Genomic DNA, 19,999 nt, shown 5'->3' with positions numbered 1-19,999 from the left:
TTTTTGTTTATCGAATCTCTAGCCATTGTTGCATAATTTGCATTCTAGAAAACTATAATGGTGAATGTGTTGTCGGGGTAAAAGGCCATTGGCCAGCCGCCCAATGTGAATGCCCACTAACACTAACATACACTACATAAGTGTATAGCCATTGTATTGTGGATGATGCAGTATAAGCTACATGAGGTAGCACCATATCCTATGTCCCTCTTCCTCTCTCCCTCTCTCCTTGTGTGTGTGCTCCGTCGATCCCCAAAACTAGTATCAGAGCTTGGATTCGAGCTTGGCTATGGCGAGCTTCGTGGCTTTGCGAGCGTGTGTGTGAGAGAGGTGAGCAGATCAGAGCTTGGAGTGCTGTGTTTTGAGCTCATTGTGGAGCTCAAGGTACTTGTTTTTTGCTGCCTAGTGATTGCCCCTTGTGTGCTCCCTTTGTGGTGGAGCAGTGTGGGCATCTTGGTAGTAGATCTGCAGTAAAACAAGCAAACATCTTCCCAATCGTCAAAAATTTTTGATTGCACATCATACCCCCCCAAATCGGCCGCTCTGAACAAAAGCAGGTACTTTGTATCTGGGTCTGTGTAAAAAACGGCGAATTCGGACATTTTGGTTATCAAAACAGTGTTTTAAAACTTCCTACTGCAAGAAGCCTATTTTGCAGATCTGCAAGGTATTTGCAAGTGGTTTAAGGCATAGGGTCTTGTGTAGCATGCTTCATTGATGTATGTGATTGTGGTTGAGTACCATGGCTCTTTTGTGAGTGGATTCGAGCACCATTCTCGTGCCACAGGTCACACATGCATTTCACAAGTTGCAAGTATATCCACAAGTTCAGGTCTTGGTTTGGCCATTAGATCTACGGGTTTTGCAGATGTGGTGAGCGTGGTTTGCTCAATTGTTGGCCGTACATGTATTGCATATGAGACAGGTGTACTTCGGTGTATGAGACTGTCTTGCTTCCCTCCATGGTGTTTGGAGAATGTTTAGTCATTTCGACTTGATGTATGACATTTGCACATGATTTGCCCACGCTTCGAGCATGTTTCAGAGCTTCCACAGGTGGTGTTCAGCCAACTTTGGGCTGAATTTAGAGCTATTTTTTGTGCAATTTTGTGAGCTTGTTGCGCTCCAATTGTGCACACATATTGCTCAATAGTTGGGGCAATAGTTTTCAGCTCATACAGGTATCACTTGGCAACCCATAGAGCCCACATACAGGTGCAAAACATTACTACAGGTGCTACAGGTGCTCAGGTGCACATGTTGTGAGCAGGTTTATGCGAGTATAGTTTGTACTTGCAGGTGGCATTGTGACAGTGATTGCAGGTGTTTGACTCAGTGGTTTGCCTTGAGGTCTTTTGTTGCAGTCACAGGTGTTGAGCATATTTCGCTCACGTGGGAGAGTATTATGCTGTGAGCTCATATGGTTTTGAGCTAGTTGCCGTGAGAGAGCACTGGATACATAGGTGTGACAGTGACAGGATTGTGGCATGTGTATGGGCTGATTTTGCAGCCATTGTGGATGCTATTGTGATGCACGGTTTGTGCATAATTTGATGCTCTATTATGGTGCCATGTGGATACACTAGTACTTCGATATACTTATTGTCATCTTTTGTTGTGCGGTTTTGCACTTATGGTTATGTATGCAAGTTGAGGCTATCTTGCCGGATTTGTTGCCAGGTTTATGCGCATTGTGACATGCGTTAGAGAGGTGCTTGAGCTTTGCTTTGGCTCATGTTTACAGATGGTCTTGATGTATGATCTGTGCGGATACGCGACATGTGGTCTCCGTACTTGTGCATAGCTATTTGACAGGTTACAGGTTCATGTATGGCTCACTCAGCTGGTTGACATTGGCAAGAGGTGAGCGAACAGTGTGTGCTTTGCATATAGAAGACTATCAGGGCTATTAGTTAGCCAATTTTTTGCAGGTTTGAGGGCTGTTTTGTGGGCTGAAAATTCAGCCATCTTTCCCTCCTTGCAGATGCCTATGTTCGGCTCAGTTGTGGGCTGATTTGTGGCACATTTGTGGGCTGATTTTGCAACTATTTGAGAGTGCTCTCAACGGAAGCAAGAATGGAAGGAGGGAGAGACACAGAGAGCCACACAAGTTTGGTGGGTGCAGAACCACCCTAATCTTCTTTTTATTCATTTATATATGTGTTTGAGTATTGTACATAACCGGGGTAAAGGCACAATGACCTTTAACCCCCACAACCTCCCACTTAAAGGACAATGTGCCTTTAAGGGAGAACAACCAGTGAGCATACTATCCAATGCCCATCAATACACGACAATACTCAAACCGCTGACTAGGTAGACTCTTCGTTAGCATATCTGCAGGGTTATCATCTGTATGAAACTTGACAAGCTCTATGCACTTGTCCTCAAGTACCTCCCTGATGAAATGGTACCTGACCTCAATGTGTTTGGTCTTTGCATGAAAGACCAGATTCTGTGCTAGCTGAATAGCACTCATGGAATCACTATGCAATGTCGGTACACCTGTATGAATCCCCAAATCTCCCACTAGTCAAGCCATATAGCCTCCTTGCAACCCTCTGTGGCTGCAACATACTCAGCCTCTATGGTAGACAAAGCAATGCACTTCTATGCGCGAGACATCCACGACACTGCACCACCTGCAAAGGTGAACACATAACCAGAAGTGGATCTCCTACTATCCACATGCCCTGCATAGTCTGAATCTGTGTACCCAAGTACACGCATGTCTCCTTTACCAAAGCAAATGCACACCTCCTTGGTACCCTTCATGTACCTCATGATGCACTTAACTACCTCTCAATGCCTCTTTCCTAGATTAGCCATATACCGGCTAATAACTCCCACTACAAATGCAATGCCTGGTCTAGTAGCTATCATAGCATACGTAAGACTCCCAACTGCTGATGCATAAGGAACCTTGGCCATCATGGCCCTCTCCTCATCTAATTTGGGACTATCTATATGACTCAATTTCACATATGGAGGCAATGGAGTACTCATTGCCTTCCCCCCCTCCATATTGAAATGCTGCAATACTTTTGTAACATACTCTTTTTGTGAAAGCCAAAGGAGTTTCCTACTCCGATCACTGCGCATACCAAGAATATGACCTGCAAGTCCCAAATCCTTCATATCAAAGGCCTCATGCAACTTGGCCTTTAATGCATCTAGCTCATAAGTATTCTTGCTAGCCAATAGCATATCATCCACATATAGTGCCAAGATTATCAGGCTATTATCCTTAGCCCTTTTAGTGTAGAGACAGTGATCAATTTCACTCCTCCTAAAATCCTGGGACCAAATGAAAGCATCAAACTTCTGATACCATTCTCTAGGCGCTTGCTTAAGACCATAGAGACTCTTCTTTAGCTTGCAAACTAAATGCTCTTTGCCCTTTTCTTCAAAGCCTTTCGGCTGCACCATGTAAATTTCCTCATGCAAATCCCCATGCAAGAAAGCTGTCTTGACATCCATTTGCATAAGCTCCATATCCTCTACTGCCACTAGTCCAAGCATGCATCTAAGTGTGGTCATCTTCACAATTGGAGAGAATATCTCATCAACGTCCACACCCTTCTCTTGCTTGAACCCTTTAGCAACCAAACGGGCCTTGTAACTAGGCACATCATCACCTATGACCTTCATTTTGTAGACCCATTTCCATGGCAATGCTTTCTTTCCATGTGGCAAAGAAACCAAGTCCCAAGTCTTATTTTTCATAAGTGAACTCATCTCTGATTGCATAGCATACTCCCACTTGCGTTGATCCTCATGCATCATAGCCTCTCTGTAGCAAGAAGGCTCCCTGCAATCAGTAAGCATCACATAGTCTACCCCTGGAACAAACCTATTAGGCAGTCTAGACACTCTAGATGATCTTCTCAATGGCATTTCAGCTCGATGTCCCACCTGCATATCAGCCACATTTGGCTCATCATTTCCACCAATAGATGATCCATCATCTACCCTTGATTGTATACCTATGGGAGTACTTGGTGGTACCATTTCTTGTACATTTGGTGCATGGACAGCTTGCTGTCTATCAACATATGCAGGTGGATTCACATCCTGGAAAGTGATTCTCCTCATTTCCACATCCCTCATGGGTGCCTTATGCATCTTCTTCTCATTGAAGACCACATCATGGCTGCGTATGATCTTCTTTGCTTCTGGATCCCAGAGACAATAGCCCATCTCTCCACTTTCACCATAACCCAGAAAGATGCATTTCCTAGACTTAGGATCTAGCTTCTTTCGAAGCTCTTTTAACACATGTGCATATGCCTCACACCCAAATATACGCAAATGAGAGTAAGAGGGCTTCTTGCCACTCCATGCCTCTTCAGGAATACCACCATCCAAACTCTTACTAGGTGATCTATTGATCACATGCACTGCAGTCTTCATTGCCTCAGCCCAAAAACCACCAGAAAGACTTGCATTGGAAAGTATGCATTGCAACCTTTCTTGAATGGTATGGTTCATCTTTTCTGCAACTGGATTTTGCTCTGGAGTACGAGGGGATGTGAGCTCCCTCTTAATCCCACGTGTATCACAGAAATGCTAAAAGTCATGAGAGAGATACTCTCCACCATTGTCAGTCCGTAGGCATTTAAGCATTCTACCTGACTGATTCTCAACCAAGGCCAGCCATTTCTGAAATACCTGGAACACATCACTCTTCCGAGCTATAGCATAATCCCACACTTTCCTAGTTGCATCATCAATGAATGTCACATAGTATTCAGCCCTGCCTAATGACTGTGTAGGCATGGGACCGCATACATCTGAATGCACCAAATCAAGCTTTTCAAACTCTTTCTTTCCCCTTCTTTTATGGGCTGATTTAGTCTGCTTCCCATAGAGACAGCGCTCACAAAATTCAAAATCATAGAAACTCAAATACGGTACATAACCCAAATGGCATAAGAGTTTCATTCCATTCTGGCTCATGTGCCCCAACCTGCAATGCCACAAAGAAGTGCTTGGCTGCTCGGTTATTGCAACAACATGATCAAATACCCCTGATACATGTAAGGGATACAAAGTCCCACACTTGGCACCCCTGGCCAAAAGCATAGAGCCCTTCTAAATTTTCCAACTTTGAAAGCCAAAAGTGGTGTGAAAACCAGCATCATCTAGCTGACCCACTAAAATAAGACTCTTGGTCAGCTTAGGCACATGTCTCACATGTTTCAAAACAAATGCAGACCCATTTGCAAAAGAAAACTTTATGTCACCTGCTCCCACTATGTCACATGCATAGTCATTTCCAAGATGCACACAACCTGTCTTTCCACTGTCATAAGTGGAGAACCATTCCCTATGGGGAGTAACATGGAATGAAGCACCAGAATCCAAAATCCAATCCTGGGAATATGCATCATCTGAAGTGGTAAGCAACTCTGCAGATAAAGTAGACATGAAGAGAACATCATTGTCACTATCATGTGTGACTGCATTGATCTCCTCGATCTTCACTTTTCCTTTGTCCTCCCTTGGACTCTCTTCCTTTTGATTTGCACCCCAATTTGCATTCTTTTTCTTATCCTTTTGCTCTCTTTTCAGCTTGTAGCAATCCTTTTTCATATGGCCCTTCTTGCCACAGTGGTAACACTCAATGTTTCGTGCCCTGGATTTGCTACGAGACTTCCCTCTTTCTTGGGACATCCCCCTGAGCTGGGATCTACCCCTTTGCACATTTAAGGCTGCATCCTACTTGTTGCCATCCATAGACTTCCGTCTAATCTCCTCGGCCAACAAGCTACCCACAACATCATCAAATTTCAGTACTCCACCAGGTGCAGAGTTACTGACAGCTGTATGGAAGGTATCCCATGAGGATGGCAATGAACATAAGAGAAATATTGCCTTAGTCTCCGCATCAAAATTCATTTTCTGAGCCTGAAGCTGGCTGAAAATAATATTGAATTCATTCAAGTGAGAAGCAATGGAGACCCCTTCCTTCATCTGCAGCTCAAACAACCTCTTCATGAGGTAAACTTTATTAAAGGCAGTTTCCTTCTCATAAGTGGCACACAGTATCTTCCACAAATCTTCCGTAGTCTGCTCATTTACTACTGTGAAATGAACTGACTCTACAAGATGAAGTCTAATAGTAGACTTTGCTAATGCATCCACCAACTCACTCCAATCATCCTCAGACATATTTGCAGGCTTCGCTTCAATCCCTGCCAATAGTTTAATCTGCTTCTTTTGAATAAGCACATCCCTTATTTGTTCTTTCCACAAAGAAAAGTTTGTCCCATCAAACTTTTTAATGTTGAAAATCTCCTTTTCAGACATGGAAGAGGATGCCATGATGCAAATAAAGCAAAATCCCAAATGCTAGTGCCTCAAGAGAGAATCACACCAAATACCAGGTGCACCCAAATGTGTATGCCACAATAGAGTGAAATATTACCAAAATTCAAAGCTCAAAGCATCAAAAGATGCATCTGACTCATGTGCATATACTATGCATCCATATGAGCAAATCTCGCCCAAAAGAAAATGCCAATAAGTGCCAAATGACTCAAGCATAAACACTGTCCACTGGCATATGCATCAATAATATCTCATCCAAGAGAGCATAGCACTATTAGTGCATCACCTACAATGTGTCAAAGCTATCCCTCAGCATAAAATAGCATCCATATGCAAAGCGTCCATAAAAAATAGCATCCCACAAGGCAATTTAGGCCTATCAGCGCATCCAATAAGGACCGCAATGCATCCAAATGGCCTATAAATCATCCACTGCAACCCAATGCATACCACGAATGAGCACACACTGCTCAAACTGCAACCAGAGTGATCTGCATAAGGTATGCTCAAATATCTCTCTTCTGCCAGAACTCCAAAATCCCAACCGATGAGTGAGAAATGGGAGTCAACACTTATCCACTGCCATGTGGCATAAATCTAAGGTTTCAAAACCTTAGAATGAAAAATGCATAATAGAGAGACGAAATCGAATACACAGAGATCTATAACTCTGAAAATCCTCCACCGAATTGCGCAAGAACTGACAGGTAGGGGTTTTTGGGCGTCCGGAACGCAAAGGGACAGACGGTTTTGGAAACCGTGGTCTCAATCACTGGGTCCAACACACGGACTGAAAAACGTTTTTGAAAACAGAGCTGTTTGTAAACTCCACCGGAGTGCGAATGATGAGCAACATAGAAGTTTTAGGCCCTCCTGAGTCCACTGGAACTGACAGATCTGCAAATGGTTGCTCCAAACTTGAGTTCCAATACCCGGGCAAAAAACGCAGGAACTGACACAGTGAGTCAGAAATCCAATGAAATGATCCCAGATTCAAGAATGAAGGTGTTTCCAAGCTCCTGAAGTGAAGTGGACACCAAAAGCAAGCAATAGTTGCCTCTACAAGTCAATATGGAGTCTCTGTCATCGAACGGAACAGGGAAAAGCTCAAAAAACGACTTTTTCTTTGAAAACTCTTAATAGGCTCTCAAAACCACTTCGCAAAGCCAAAGTGACTTTTCCAAAGGTTCCTCCAAGGTCTCTGCATACTCGGATGCAAGTAAAGTCACCCACAAAGCTTCCCACAGAGCTTCTCCTTCCTCCCACAGAGTTGCTGAGCTTCAAGCATTCACGCACGCTCAGCTAGATCACCCGGGCTCTGATACCAGTTGAGAGTGCTCTCAACGGAAGCAAGAATGGAAGAAGGAGGGAGAGAGACAGAGAGCCACACAAGTTTGGTGGGTGCAGAACCACCCTAATCTTCTTTTCATTCATTTATATATGTGTTTGAGTATTGTACATAATCGGGGTAAAGGCACAATGACCTTTAACCCCCACACTATTTGAGGGCTGAAACTTCAGCTATTTTTCCCTCTTTGTAGGTGGTCATTTATGCACGGTTTGAGTGCCGAATTCGGTTGGTGATGTGATTCATCGATATCGCATATCATTTGGACACGGATTTGTGTTCTTGTATCCACTCTCATAGGAGTGAGATTGTTTGTATGCTCGTAGTGGCTATGGGTTATACATAGTCACAAGTTACAGGTTCTGCAGGTTTACAGGTACAGGTTACGCAGTTGTCAGATTTTGCAACACTACTTGTGGGATGCGTTTTGAGCATTGTGTTTGTTTACTACTTGCGCATATGGTTATGTGCTTTACGATCAGGTGAGAGCTGTTATCCCCGTGTTGAGTCATTGCGATTTTCTGCTTGGCTTAGCAGAGGTCAGACACTACCTTTCTGTTATCTTTGATAGAGCTATACTTGAAATACAGTTTGCATATGCGAATATCAGGTTGATGCGGTTTTATGCTTGATTAGCGTAGTGGTTGAGTGGTCTCCCACTTTGACGCATATATAGTTTTGACATCCAGCTAGCAGATATGTGTGATGATTCTGAGTCTACGATGATGACTCTGAAAGACGGCGGTCTTGTTCTTGTCGACAGTTCAGATGTTGGCATTGTGGTCACACAAGACACATTAGACGACGTTGCTTCAGACGTATGAGGCAACAACGACGATGTATGCATGATGCATGTGTGGTATTGACACAGACTAGAAAGGTGGCAGAGTATGCTAGTGATGGTGATGTCACATTTACCTCTAGTGTTCCTCTTGTTTACATGTCTGGTACAGGTGGCACTTCTTCGCGTTGGTTGCTAGATGATTGTGCAGAGTTCCACAAATCCTCACGTCGTGAGTGGTTTAGCACTTTCTCTAGTGCAAGACTTGGCCATGTTCATCTTGCTGATGGTTTAGCGTATGACATAGAGGATGCAGGAGATGTATGCTTGTCTTTACCCAGTGGTGCATCTTATGTGCTATGGCATGTGCGATATGTTCCTGAGATTGCGCAGAGTTTGATCTCAATGAGACAGCTAGCAGATAGTGGATGTCGTGTACTACTTGGAGAGCAGTCATTTCGCATGCAATTGGGTCGCCTAGTCATTGTGCGAGGAGCTAGGTCCTACATTGTTTACCCATTGCAGGTTTTTGAGATACGAGACAGTATAGTCTCAGTTACGACACTGACATGTGATGAGCGAGAGACGAGACGTGTCTCATTCGCAGGTGAGCTTCAGTGTGCTCAGGAGCCAGAAATGGATGCGTTGTTCTTTGATGCATCCGATTCTCTTGAGGATACAGTTGTGCATGATATGTCTGCAGTTGAGTTAGCGATTGCAGAGGTAGAGCGGCTTTGCTCTATTGAGTCACAGCAGGGCGAGCCATCAGGTATGATGGTGGAGATGACTGATTCGGATGCTGCAGATGCAGCGATTATGCAATCATTTCTTGATATGCCTATGCCAGATGCTGACATGGTTATGCCAGGACACTGGGATCCAGTCTCTATGGATGCGGGGAAGATGATGAGTACCCCGGGATCGACACATCCATACTCGACTTGTCCTAATGATGATGTAGTAGATGTATATTGCACTAGGATGACTGATATGGTCAGGTTATCTGAGATTGTGCAGGTTTCGTCGCGTTCGGGATTCTCATGTACGACCTTCTAGTGTCGAGACCCGACATAGCAGCTGCAGTGGGAGCATTTGCAGTGGGAGTTGTTAGTCATATGGTGACTGACACTGGCATGGAGCATGGTGGAGCTACGCAGGTCATTACAAGATACCTGCAGGATGTGCGTGCATGCTCTAGCAGGGATACACATGTATGGTTATTGCTGGAGCGGATACAGATGCATGCATGTAGCTCGAGAGAGAGCGTGGGCGTTGGTTGAGAGTTAGTCATATCTCTCATCCATTGTACATACACTAGTTGTAGGCTAGTAGGCTCTCACTTATCAGCACATTGGCTTTTAAGTGGGAGGTTGTTGGGGTAAAAGACCATTGGCCAGCCGCCCAGTGTGAACGCCCACTAACACTAACATACACTACATAAGTGTATAGCCATTCTATTGTGGATGATGCAGTATAAGCTACATGAGGTAGCACCATATCCTGTGTCCCTCTTCCTCTCTCCCTCTCTCCTTGTGTGTGTGCTCCGTCGATCCCCACATGTGTTTCCCTAATGTTGTCTTTTAATGAATTTGGGAAGCTCTATTGTCAATTTTGTGCATGTAGTAAGAATGTGTGGTTTTCTTACATTGCAATAGTTGTGTCCTCAAGTTGATGGCCACTGACACAGATAGCTTGATCTTATCATTTTTATCTTTGTCTCCTTATAAGGGACACATACTTCTGTATCTCCCTTATACTAAGCAATTTGTGCATAAGACATAATGCGTTCGACCAGAATTCATGTTGAGGGTCATGCCATGATGAGAATATTATTTCAAGAGCTGCAAGCACTCGAGAAACATTCAAGTCATGAGAATCAAATCAAGATGACATTGAAAGCATTCCTTTAAGAAAGCTAAATAAACATGTACGCCACACCTCTATATTTATAGAAATGTATATGCATACATTACACATGCATACATATGTATGGAGTATGTATGTACATACATATGTACGTGTGTATGTATGTGCACACATATATATATCACATTCATGGTAAAATAAACAAACCTCTCCTGTCTCACGAAATGGCAAATTCACCTATGCCACTTTCTTTGGTCAGTAAAATGGGCATCGTCAAGTGAAGGAATGCCTTGGAGTCACCATTCGTTTTAGACCGCTAAGGTATGGATCCAAATGCTCTACCAATGCACTCATATGAAATCAACATTGTAAAGGCTTGATCATGCAATCGTAAAACCTCAAACAAATGCTTTTTACTTTCAAAGGTCAAGAAGCTTGGATGCAAATTAATAACCCATTAATGCTCTACTGGCATTCACAATTAGATGCTTGCAAGATTATAACACACATGTTTAATGAAAAGAATATTGATTTTTTGTAATAGTGAGGATTATCAACATAGATGTGATCAAATGCAAGTGCACTAGCTTAAGAGGTTTGGCTTTTCCTCATGGAGTCCATGAGACCTTTAGCAAAGGGATGAATCCGCATGGTATGTTGTTAGAGGTACAATTGTTTGGAGTGAGTACAATATTCAAATCGTCATATTCATTTGGTAAGATAGCGAAAGACATATTAATAGCCATGTAGGATTTGATTCAGCAAGCATGGGTAGAATCCATGACTTTGAGACACTTCATTCAACACAATGCAACACAATGCAAAGGTGAGGGCAATTAAGAGAATAACTCTAGGATGAGGGGTTGATGAGAGGAGGTTAGGGTCTAAAGGAGCAACGATAATGAGAGTGGAGGGTGAGATGGAGAGAAGTTGAGGGTGCTAAGGGAGAACCTGTGAGGATGGGGAAGGAAGAGATGAGTGAAAGTTAGGGGGGTGAAGACACTAGCCCATGAGAAAGGGTGGTGAGCAGAGGTGAGGAGATGAGGAGAGGTGGAGCAAAGGTAATGGGGAGTGGAGAAAAGGTGGGGTTTCGAGAGAGTAGCCACACAAGCAGGGACGATGAGAGGCTGAGGGAGATAACATGACGAGATGTTGGTGAGGGAGAAGCCATGGAGGTGAGGGGCTCAGGCACTAGCTACCACAAGGAGAGGGGAGGTGAGGGAGAAGCCATGAGGAGAGTGGAGGTGAACCTAGGGCTCATGCAATAAATACAAGGACAGGAAAAGATGAGGGGGGCTAGGAGAGAAGTTGTGCTACACAGAGGGGGTCAAGGTCATGAAGAGAGATTCTAGAGAGAGGGTAGAGGGACTATGAAGCTATGAGGATAATCTAGAGATACGTAGAGAGGAGGGGGTGGTTAGATAGCTAGGAAGAGAGGAGAGAAAGTAGAGAGGGGGAGAGGAGCAAAAGTACCATTGTACTAATGGAAAAGCCAGACATCTCAGAGGTGGTGTTTAACTTTATGCTCATCATGGATAAACATTGAGATTGCATCATTTTTCATGAATATGAAATGCATTTAGCATACATGAAAAGGGAGATTATGTTTTCATGAGGCCATGTCTTTAGTGGGTGAGAAAAGCAAAGGTGATAAGAAACATTTTCAAACATAGCTTCAATGGGTAAGAAAAGCAAAGGTGATAAAAAGAACCCTAATTGTCAAAGATAGGTGATGCTGTGGCTTTCTTGATAGTAACAAAATCTAGGCATGACAAGCCTCCCCCCCCCCCAGAGGTGGTGTTTAACTTTACACTCATCATGGATAAACATCGAGATTGCATCATCTTTCATGAATATGAAATGCATTTAGCATACATGAAAAGGGAGATTATGTTTTCATGAGGCCATGTCTTTAGTGGGTGAGAAAAGCAAAGGTGATAAGAAACATTTTCACACATAGCTTCAATGGGTAAGAAAAGCAAAGGTGATAAAAAGAACCCTAATTATCAAAGATAGGTGATGCTGTGGCTTTCTTGATAGTAACAAAATCTAGGCATGACCAGAACCCCCCCCCCCCCCCCCCCAGTTCTCTTTCTGTCTCTATTAACTTTTGTTGGACTTTCCCTTTGTGATTGTCTTTGGCCTCATTGTAGCTTTCTTGATAGTTGGTCATTTGATTTAAATCATCCCCTCAATGAGTTTAAAAAATTTCTTGCAAATTGTCCTTTAATTTCAAGGAATAACATTTTAGGTTTTATTGATCTCAATGTTTCAATTCTTTCTAAGAATTGTTGAATTAGATATCAATTAAGCCCAAGCATTGCTTTAAAGATTTTATGCATGTTTAAAAGGAAAGGCTTTTTAAAAAATATACATGTGTGTTGCACAATCAAGGCCATGTACACACATTCGGAAATGTTAATGTTCACTTCTTTTCTTTTTATAAGGGAAGAGTTGCCATGTGGCATCCAAGGGGAGCATGAGCCAAAATTTGTGTGTGCGTGTGTGTGTGTGTGTGTTTGTGTCTCCTAAGTTTCTATGTGTGTGTGTGTGTGTGTGTGTGTGTGTGTGTGTGTGTGTGTGAGGGGAATAGTCACAAGAGAGAATATGTGTATGAGAGAGAGTTTGTAACAAGGACGTGTGTATGTGTTGCGGGTGGCATGTGAGGAAGACACTTAATTAAGAGATAGAACACATGGGTGTGTGATAAAGAAAGATTATATGTGCCATGAGAGAGAGAGAGAGAGAGAGAGAGGGGGGGGGGGGGGGGTGCACAAATGCTTTGCTTTTTAATCATCAAATGGCTACTCATCTAATTGAATTTAAATACATTAGAAGATCCTACTTTGAATTGAGACCTTACGGAGAAAGTCTCTAACCCGTGGTAGAGAGGTCATGCTACTCATTTTTTCTAAATGCAAAACTTCAATCAGTTGACAAAGTTGGGTCTAGATAAGTAGAAATACAAACCCGAAATTCACATGATAGCGTCTACTAAAGACATCTTCATTAAGTGGATGGACATTGGAAAAAAATGCATTGCTAAACAAATCCTCACTATGTTGGGTCTATAATTGAGCCACCCAAAGAAAATTAAAAACCAAGTAAAGCCATCAAAGAGTGAACTATGTGAAGCTTATGCAAGCATAGGCACTTACACCCCAGAGAACTCTTTCCCTCCACCAGTTGTATTCAATGCCACCTCAAGTATCACCTGCCATCGGTATTTTGTAAGATCCAATGCCACCTCAAGTATGGACTCCCATCACTATTTTGTGAGAAGCAAAGAAAATAGCAAGGCCTGCTGAACCTAAGCATGCAAGACCAACGACTCCCACTACTATTTGGTAAGAAGCAAAGAAGATACCAAGGCCCTAAGGAAACCAAGCATGCGAGATGTGCCTCAAGCCCTCAGCTCAAGATGCTAAAACTCCATTAAGCAAAGGATGCTCAAGTCAAAACAAGCTGTAGTACCCACATTGGGCATTGACTTGACAAAAAAGAAAGGGTAATGGATTGCTTCGATTTCAAGAATCAACGAGTGCTCAAGTCAGAAGTGCTGCCTTACCCATATTAGGTAAGCATTCAAAAGAAAAGGATAACTGTTGTGCATTCAAATGAAGGGTGGGCTGCTATAATTTCAAGGATTCTGTTAGGCCCATTGCCCATATTAAGCTGCCTTGAAATGCGAAGTCATATAAGAGGGTTTTTGGTTTTGTGTTGCTCTTGTTTGAAGAAATTAGAAGAAATCTATCAAGAGACAAGATTACCACATTGCCACTTGTTTTCCCTCGTGAAGGAATGCAGGATGCTTATTCTACTAGGCATTGGTATGGCTTCGACTAGGGCATGCACCTTCGCTACGGATGGAGGATACCACAGTTCTAATCCTTTGTGCCATCCAACATCATGATATGTAAGCACCACTGGATGTTCACTTGTTATGAAATTACCTGGTGTGTCCTTGTGTGACGAAGCTTTGACAAAGGTTTGGATTATCGTGAGGGCATGGAGCAATAGTGCCTCTTGTTTGACTTTCATTTTACAGTATGCAATTGCAGAACTTACCTGCTGCATATAAGTCGCATCTGTTAATACTAATATACTGTGATGAGTGCTTAACGTCTCCTCTTTAGTGCAAGCTAGCCCCTGCCACAGCATTTGTACCTTTCTCCTTTTTCGACGCCTCTGTGTATAGATTTTGTTTTACAGATCTCTGCATTCTCTCACCTGTCTTCTCTTCCCCTTCCAACATCGATGCTTTTTTATATTTCCTTCCCTTCAGTCCCATTCCTGTTACCAGATTACTCTGATTTTCTATTGATCGAATTCATGGACATTCAAATAATATTAGGAGCATAAATGCTTTAGCATTAATAATTGGCAACAGAATTATGTAGGAGGCTATCAGCCAGATTGAATGAAGAGTTTAATGGCAAGAGAGTGAATGCTAATATCCCTTTGGCTCCCAACAACCGCACTGTTCTTACTGAAAATGAGCATGGAGAGGAGATTGAAGGGAACCATAACTTCAACCTCTAGAATGCAGATGTTGTCCCCAGCATGCCAAAAGTGAAGGCAGACTTTCTTCCAATAGCAATGTTTTCCTTACATTCTTTTGCTTCTATTGTCAACCTTGTGCAAAAGGGGAATGCAAGGACTCTGCAACATGTTCCAAGGACATATTGATTACAGCAGAGATCACTATGATAATTTAACGTGCACCAGAGACCCAACAAAGTCTATGAGAGAGAGAGAGAGAGAGAGAGAGAGAGAGATCCAAAAGGAATATGATAGAATGAAACAATATACTCGATTTTGGGGAAAAAATTTGGCACAGCTGCTGCCAACAGTAGATATAGAGACCAGGATTTGCTTCCTTCCAAAAATATCGCCCACCCAAAGCCCTGTTTTTGTGACAAGGACTCTACAACAATCCTTGTGCAGCAATAGATAATAACGTTCAAAACTGGGCAAACCAGGGGTAACCTACAAAATGTTGAGTACTATGTCACTCTCTGCTTCATTCTTTGTACAACCGAAGGTTCATCCGTCCTTGGAATGGAGCTTCATGGAATATAGTAGATCACATAGTCCAAGCCCTTAAGTTGGTCTATAAATGGGACGAAATAATTGGTTGGGACTGCATACAAGGCAATCATTTCACACCAGCACACTCAAGCTTGAATTTCTTTGATCACATTCACATACCATAGCTGTCTCAACGCACAAGGAAGCTGCACTGCTCGTCATATTGGAATGCTTTTCAAGATGGCCATCTCTCAAGTTATTGGCTGATTTTTCAGGTTCCTCCAATTTGGATGACACGACTTTTCCAAGCATAACCTGCTGCAATCAGAGTGAGTTTAGAATTTGTGGACAACAAACTTTCAGAGTCAACCAAGAAAAATCAGTTTAATAAGAAAGCATTCCTATTCAGCCACAGAAAAGGCAGTACACTGGCTACTTCAATTGGCTACGTGTCTTTACACAAATCCATTGATAGGAAAAAGCATAAAGTTAAAGTAAGAGAGAAGTTGCTTTTCAATTTGAAGGAGGATACAAATACGGGAGCTTGTTGACAAAACATGCTGACAAAACGGGGTGAACTTATCATGCTGACAAAACATCGTATGGCTTGCTGCTTTCTGCTAAAGGCTTTATGGAGTACAAAGAAGTTCCGAAAGGACCCCTAGACAGCAGCTTGTTTAAGGCATATACCCTACAGCAGCCTACACCCATAAAATATGGAAACTGCGAATTCATAATGCAGACTTAGTTCACTGAAACATACCTTTTTTCCGTCAGGCTGCTGGACAGTCACAATGCCATCCGCCTGTGACCCCTGCCAATATTACAGCCAACCCAACATGTAAGAGCGTGGTTTACTCTTAGCAAGCTCACAGAAGAGATGTCCAAAGTTCCTGGTGTCTTACAGCTTTAGTAAAAGTGACAATTATCTTGCACATATTAGAGGTCTTGAGTTTTATGTCTATTACTTTTGCAAACACATGGAAGAATGGGGAGTACTTGTCAACTAGCAAATCATCAATTGAAAAACTGCCCCAGGAAATTATCAAAGGAGTGCACAGTTTACTTCACATTGCATCACCCTTGCTGAAGGGACATATGTAAGGATGACTTGCTGATGATGTCTCTTATTTAAGGGAGCAACAATCATTTGGAAGTTCATAAAAGTGAATTATCCTACTAAAAAGAACTTGGAAGAGCATTGAAAAAAAAGGATCATGGCATTTTTTCCTCCTATAACGTCAGGTTCCATTTTTCCATGTTTGAATAGAATACTTTAAAAAGGTGTCAAGATTTTTTTCAATAATACTTACAATTAGCCTCTAACAAAGGGAAAGTAAATGAAATATTAAAACGTGATTATGATTCAAGGAATATGCAAGACCAAAGCTCAGATTGCTGGCACATACCTCATATGGCCCCATGTTTCTTGCAAAAGGACAACCTGGCGCACCAGGCTGGGTAAATAATGCAAACATGTGAAACGCAATATATGGTTGGGAAGCCTGTGCCAAAATTCAGTAAGAATATAGTGTGGTAGGTTATGGAAAAATGGAAAAGACTTTACTGCATCCAAATGGAAGCCTGACCTGTTGACTATTTATGGGAGGACTTTCCGGAGTTCCAGACTGTATTGGATATTTAAGGTAGCGACCCATCTTGATCATGAGTACAGCCACTAGGAACTGGAGGAAATGTTAGAAATTATATTAGTAATAGATATTCAACTAGCCGCGCATCTTGATGATGACTATATTTGATACAGAATATATTTAATATTAGCCAAAACTAAGAACACAGATTGTCATCACAATTGGTGAACTCACAAACAGATTATCCTAACTCTCACCTCATAAACCAAGAGTGTACAGTAAACGGCAAGCAACAGTTTGTTCCGCAAATGTTGCCGTCTATTGGCATAGACTGTGGTGGAGAATAGAGACAGGGGAACCTGCACGATTGAGAACTGCAGAGTGACCGTATCATATCAAAAACTTCAGATTTCATAGGACTAACATAAAGGGAGGTAAATTATAAAACCGAGATACAGTTACATTCACTGAAAAATCATCGCTCGTGTACAGAGTTCACGAGCCTACATCAAGGTAACAACAGCATAGATGCAAACTGAGTACCCTATTTCTATTTCCATCATTATAACTCACAGGAAAAAACAATTCCTGAATAATCCTCTCGATAAATCACAAGATAGCTGCCATAATCACCAATGGAATTAAGGTGGTCCAGTGCGTGTACCATTTTCAGCCACTTAATAATGGTGCATGACCATAGAACAAGGGGAGATGTTGTGCATAAGTGCATACTGCAAAGATTTGAAAAAAAAAATGGGCAGAAAAAGCGGGTGTGGGGCGGGGCGGGGGGGAGTGAAGCACTGCAAAGATTAATTTTTTAAAAGAAATGGGCAGCAGGAAAAGGGAGAGGGGAATGGCCGGGGTGGATTTGCGTGTGCAAATCCAGACCAGGAAGCCCAAAATTGTACATTAGATTGATAACAGAGGATATTAAAATAGTGAGGTTAGGAGTTAATGGTCATAAATTTCTAATCAGAAAAGGATCACTTACAAGAGATGGCAGCATGCCTCCTGTAAACGCAAAAGCAATGACTTCACAAATCCGGTTCACTATCATTGGGCAGAGATGCCATGCAAAGTATGCCGTTGAAAATTGGTACCAGAGAAATGCACTCAGTACACTCTGTAAAGCACATGCAACAAGCGTTACTCACGAAATGACCAAATAAGAATAAGTATATTTAGGACAATGAAGCTGTCCTCATTATAACAACCAATTAAGGATGCTTTGCAAAGAGAAGGTTAGTATAAATATGCAGCATAAATTCTGACCACAGAACGACGACTATTTGAAGGAGGAATCCCACACACTTGACTAATCTGGAACCTGCATATTCTGAAGAAGAGGTTTCTGATTCCATTGCACCCAGAGAGGATGAGCGCTTAGTCAAGGAGCTAGATCCAAGGATTGACTCTCCTTCAACCCCCGGTACAATCCTTGGAAAAAGATCCACACTGCTCGAAACTATGGATCAGATAGAGAGATGAGCTTACAACAAAATGCCAGGCTTTCCAGACAGGCATTCGTCAAGCTCCACCATGCTTAAAATATGTTAAGGTATGGACATCGAAGGATAATATATAACGGCCATTATTCCCTTTGTAGACTACTAACAAATGGAAATAATAGAGCATCCCTTTGAAGACATTCGCTGCCACACTCCACCTAGCCCATGCACAGCACATGGCTCCCCTCGCTCCCGTATCCAACTTCCACCGTAATTTGGTCCCCTCAGCAGGGACACTAAATATGTTACTCCTATAAAGTCATTACACTCTGCTGCGCCTGTCCATCGCCCTCAACATGTGTGAGATTAGTCGAACGAGCTTGCTTCTACTCCTACGTGTGTCCTTGGTTGCACTAGCGGGGGCAATAAGGTAGCGTTGCCTCACATGGCAAACTGCTGCGCCAAAATCTCTACTCTCCAGAAAGCCTTTCCCTGGCCCCTTCTTAATGCTGCGCCCCAATTTCTACTACCTCCTCCGTGGCTTTTTTTGATAGTACGTTTTCAAAGAACCAGCTCAATTCTCAGGGTGTCCCAACTGGGACACCCAGCCCCTCACGACCCAAAAGTGTCTTCTGCTTCAGTTCTGTCTTCCCTTCTCTAGCGCCTGCTTCAACATCTTTGAGGCTAAAAGACTCTACCTACAAAGCAGAGGCAATCCCTTGCACCACAACCTGCGCTAATTGACATTAAACCAAAAATTATTGAAGGAATGTACTAAATCTGCCTGGTTGTGAAAAATCTAACAGTTTCAGATAAATATATTTCACCTTTCAGGGGAATTAAACATCTCATTATCGCGAACAATACGACTTCTTTTAACTCTAGCTGAGAAAAACGAGATGAATTTGCAAGCCATAGAAGTCGAACGTGAGTTTCGTTACGACATCAGAAGCTTGGTTTAAACATAGGTGATACATACAAGTAACGCTAGGCTCTGCCTTTTCCTTACCAAGTCGACTAGGCTGAGAACAAAAGCTGCCATTAAGAGTTGCCAATTCTCCATGCTGAAGCAGATCGAAATGCGATAATCGACACGCGAAGTTCTGTCGCAAGCTGTGGAAGTGTTTAGAGCGTAGGATGAAAAAATGACGGTCAGGAATCATTATTTGATAAGAGCGTCACACGCGCGGCAAGCCAAAAGAGAGTCTTTGTTGCAGCAGGTCAAAGAAGACTGATGGCAACTTTAGCCTTGCAGAATGCCGCACAGAAGAAAGGGCAAAGGCACCGTATGCCGAACAAATAGCTGTCATAGAAAGGGCATCGAAAGAGAGACGAGTTGGGTGCAGAGTCCAGACATCAAAAATCAAAACAACAGGAACGTCTCCCTGAAGTAGTCTGACTGTCAGGCAGGCAAGGGGAAGGAGCGGTTTTTCGAAAGTTGAAAGGGATAGGATAAATGTATAATGCACACAGTCCACACGGATGAAGTTGGCGCAGACTGCCAGGAACAGACGAGTGTGACGGCGGTGTAGGGTGACATTATCGGGACTCGTGAAGTGTAAGTAGAACACACACAACGGCAGAGAGAGAGAGAGAGAGA

The 19,999-nt window shown here is 42.7% G+C and overlaps 1 protein-coding gene and 1 pseudogene across 2 annotated transcripts; one reads left to right on the top strand and one right to left on the bottom strand.

The window, feature by feature from the left end:
• The first annotated feature begins 8,379 nt into the window (after positions 1-8,379).
• LOC147888671 (uncharacterized) lies at positions 8,380-9,742 on the top strand (annotated as a pseudogene).
• A 5,427-nt stretch (positions 9,743-15,169) lies between these two features.
• Positions 15,170-19,792, bottom strand: LOC147888670 (uncharacterized). 2 transcript variants are annotated; one of them, XM_087392961.1, is made up of 7 exons: positions 19,409-19,792; positions 17,943-18,074; positions 17,209-17,325; positions 16,949-17,044; positions 16,769-16,864; positions 16,123-16,173; positions 15,170-15,677 (listed from the first exon to the last, which is right to left on the bottom strand). In XM_087392961.1, exons 1-7 carry the CDS (start codon positions 19,460-19,462, stop codon positions 15,492-15,494), a joined length of 732 nt encoding a protein of 243 aa, XP_087249087.1. In that variant the 5' UTR covers positions 19,463-19,792; the 3' UTR covers positions 15,170-15,491. The 2 variants fall into 2 exon arrangements, with proteins under 2 accessions (XP_087249087.1, XP_087249088.1); XM_087392962.1 differs by having other exon boundaries at positions 15,170-15,674.
• Positions 19,793-19,999: the final 207 nt, after the last annotated feature.

This window comes from Dipteris shenzhenensis, chromosome 21, assembly GCF_047967505.1.
Source record: "Dipteris shenzhenensis isolate YYH24624 ecotype China chromosome 21, Dip_SZ_1.0, whole genome shotgun sequence".
In the NCBI taxonomy this organism is placed as follows: domain Eukaryota; kingdom Viridiplantae; phylum Streptophyta; class Polypodiopsida; order Gleicheniales; family Dipteridaceae; genus Dipteris; species Dipteris shenzhenensis.
Note: the sequence above shows the minus strand (reverse complement) of the source record. Positions and strands in the feature narration are given on the sequence as shown.